This window comes from Nicrophorus vespilloides, unplaced genomic scaffold (assembly GCF_001412225.1).
Source record: "Nicrophorus vespilloides isolate i.1.1-1 unplaced genomic scaffold, Nicve_v1.0, whole genome shotgun sequence".
Taxonomy (NCBI): Eukaryota; Metazoa; Arthropoda; class Insecta; order Coleoptera; family Silphidae; genus Nicrophorus; species Nicrophorus vespilloides.
Genome location: NW_017098498.1, coordinates 78985 through 82336, shown reverse-complemented (window position 1 = coordinate 82336; position 3352 = coordinate 78985). Strand labels below are relative to the sequence as shown.

At 34.9% G+C, this 3352-nt stretch overlaps 1 protein-coding gene across 5 annotated transcripts in view; it reads left to right on the top strand.

Moving 5' to 3' along the window:
- Positions 1–262: 262 nt before the first annotated feature.
- Positions 263–3352, top strand: part of LOC108562583 (Down syndrome cell adhesion molecule-like protein Dscam2) — a gene marked incomplete at its 5' end in the record, with an annotated part of 21581 nt that continues 18491 nt past the window's right edge. For all 5 annotated transcript variants that reach the window (XM_017920976.1, XM_017920973.1, XM_017920974.1 and 2 more), the window contains 2 exon segments: positions 263–421; positions 1226–1375. In XM_017920976.1, the coding sequence (XP_017776465.1) occupies positions 263–421; positions 1226–1375 (309 nt within the window).

Genomic DNA, 3352 nt, shown 5'->3' with positions numbered 1-3352 from the left:
ATTTATTTTTATGTTAAATCAATATTAGAACTTTTCTTCGATATTTTGTATATATATAAGACAATTGCAGTTGATTTGTCGTAGTTTTAGTTTTAATTTCTTCATGGTTATTTCACTCAATTCATGATATTTTTAAAAAACATTTTCTTAAGAATAAATTAGTTTTCTATTTCTATTTCTATGTTTATATTATACTTGAATCAATATTTGATCTGTTCTCGGATTCTTGGTATTTACAAATGTTTCCATTTTTCTATTTCAGTTGTGAGCCAGCACTATGAGGTACAAGTATACCACACTCACGTCCTGGCCGGGAATACAGCAGTCCTGTCGTGCGTTATCCCCGCGTTTGTCAAGGAGCACGTCAGCGTGACGTCCTGGTCCCGGGACGAGTCTATCCTCCTTCCAGGATCAAATATGGGTAAGGATCGAAGGACGTAGAGAGTGCAATTAGTCAGTGACACCTGATATCGCAACCGTTGGATATGATTACGGCATATCCTTTGCAGCAAGTCGGATTCCCGTATTGATATTGACGGTGCCGAGCAAATATTTTAATTGGATCAGCATTCGTTCGACGCGATAGAAGCATGCAAATCGTGTGGACCGAAAAAATATTTTCACAGTGAGATACGTTATCAACGGGGAATCCCTGGGGCGCGGGAACAATAGAGTATTGTTTTGATTGAGTTCCTCGCGACGCGATTCATCAACAAAGTAATTAGGGGGGAAAAAAATATATATATATATGGGAATTGGAGAAAAAACCGCAACCCCACACATACAGGTGGCGGTCCCCCAGGTGGGATTATGGGGCCGAAATTTGGCGCAGCAGTAATTTATTTATTTATTGCACCACTGAATCATTGAGGGATACCTAAACTGCGATACATCGAACATCCTTCCTTTCCCTTTTCCGGTTTGCTCTATTTGCTTTTATTTATTTACTTCGTGTATATACGTGTTTTTTTCTTCTTCATCCCTTTCTCACCCTCGCAGTCGCTTTTATTCCAGCAGCTCTCTTTTCGCTCGCTGCAGATTCAATATCCTCCCGGGTACGCTACGAGATATTATATTTACATTTTAAACAGCCCTTAAGAAATAAATAGAGATATAATTTATTTATAAAAAACGACAATGAAAAAAGAAACATTGATTTTCGCTTTTATTATCATGGCCTTCTTGGCTTTCTTGTTAACTCCTTTGCTTGTCCTTCCGTATCCAGGTGGCAGGATTGTCGTCACGTACGGTTCCGGCGAGCTACACATCCGGTCTGTCCGCGCCGAAGACGGCCTGGCCAAATACTCCTGCCTCACTCTGCACATCCTTACACAGGAACGGAAACGCAGTGCACCGGCCATCCTCACAGTTACAGGTAATACAAATCTTTATACTTACAATCATCGTTCAAAACTGAAAACTTCAAACAAGTACAGTATCTTTTTATTTTTACCAAACTTCCACTAAAAACCTGAAGCAAATTAATTAACTTTCTTGAAATCTTAAAACAAACACTAAACTATTATTAAAAATGTAAATTAATAATATATTAATGCAATAATGAATTTGCTTATTAATAATGTAGGAGAATTTTAATATAAAAAAATAGAATCTTTTAATAATATTGGAGCTAGAAGATGCGGAGCAATTGGTTGGGCCCTTAAATTCTCTGGCAGAATGCAATAGTTTGCCCCCTTTCGCATTGACGGTTTCATTTCATTGCGGTTACGCGAAAGCGGAGGATCCCTTAAAATCCCTTTCAAATGCAGAGCATTATTTCATGAAAGTAGACCAAGTTCAGATGACCAAACCGGGGCGGTGGGGGAAATCCTTTGCTCTTGCCACTTCATTCCTACCCGGCATTATGTTTGTTTTCCTTTTGCTTGCCTCCCCGTATAAAGGAACCATATTTATCGGCTTTCATTGGGTGGATGGATACTTTTCTGTGGAAGCTCTTTTTATACCATTTTTTTCCCTATATATATATAGTATATAGTATACAGTATACACCAACTGCATCCTGAATATGATAGATGTACACCTAAAAGTCCATAAATCATCAATTCTCGTTCGCAATATACACCCCCAAAAATTGATTCTGATTTTTTTCTTTTCTTTTTTCAAGGTCGAAACCATCTTTGTTATATAATTCCAATGTTCCACAATTAAAATTTATTTATTTAACTAAATTTTCTTTGATATAATACAATAATAAATATAGTTAAACAAAAGTTCAGCATTGGTGAACTTTAGCGTACATTTAAATACAGATTTCAAAATGTTCATTGCATGAATGCGGAATTATTCTGGTAAAATATATGTTGATGATACCATAGTTGCATTATTTTTTAGGAAGAAAATGTGGTGAAAATGTTGTATGTTGTATGCATTTACATTACAATAAAGAAAATAATGAGATCGCTCGCAAATCATAACTTTTTAGGAGGCGGTAAAAACTATGGCGAACCCTTAGCGCCGAGGGCAAGTGTACATTGCACACGTTGCACATCATTAGTTCAATTTTCACATTGATTTTTCTTTTTCTCGCACATTTCCCCCCTGGTTATTCCCGTTTCCTTTTACACTTCCCTTGTGTTTCCGAACCCTTGTTTTACAGTTTATTTTTGTTTTATTTCTGCTTTTCGATTTGTTCGGAAATGCAAAGAACTGTTTGTTTATCGTCCTCGTTAAAATGTATCCGTTCGAAGTTGTTATTTTTTTTATTATTATTTATTAGCGACATATGTAATATTTTTAAAGAGAACTTTAATTGATGAAGGAATACTTTATATTAATAAAAGTCCAATGAACTCGCATATAGTGTTCCAATTTATTCAATAGAAAACGTGCATTACCTAAGCGGAGAGACAAAACACAATTGAAGCTGGCGGGTTTGTCTCTAGGGGGTCAGAGGTTAAATTGACTAAAACGAGAGTGAAATAAAACGTACCAAATAAACATGAATGGACATGTTTTATGTTTCGTGTACATGTCGAAAATAAAATTTTACTTTAATGACATCGTTTGTTTTTACTATTTAATCTTTGAATTTAATACATTCCTTACAAAAATAAAATTTCTTATTGATATTTTTCCACTTACTTTACAATTTAATAATAATATTTGAAAAAACATGCACGTCATCTGATTCGGAGGCAAAAATCGTTTCAGAAGGACTTTAAATTATGTTTTTATTTGAAAAAAATTAATAATCTAAATAAATTATTGAAAGAAGATGCAAAATTTATCAAACATAGAAAGTGGATTTGTGCACGCAGACAAAGATGTCCCATTTAATTTCCTGCACCTATATTTTATGTAACTTGCAATATGCATGAGGATCGATCTTTTT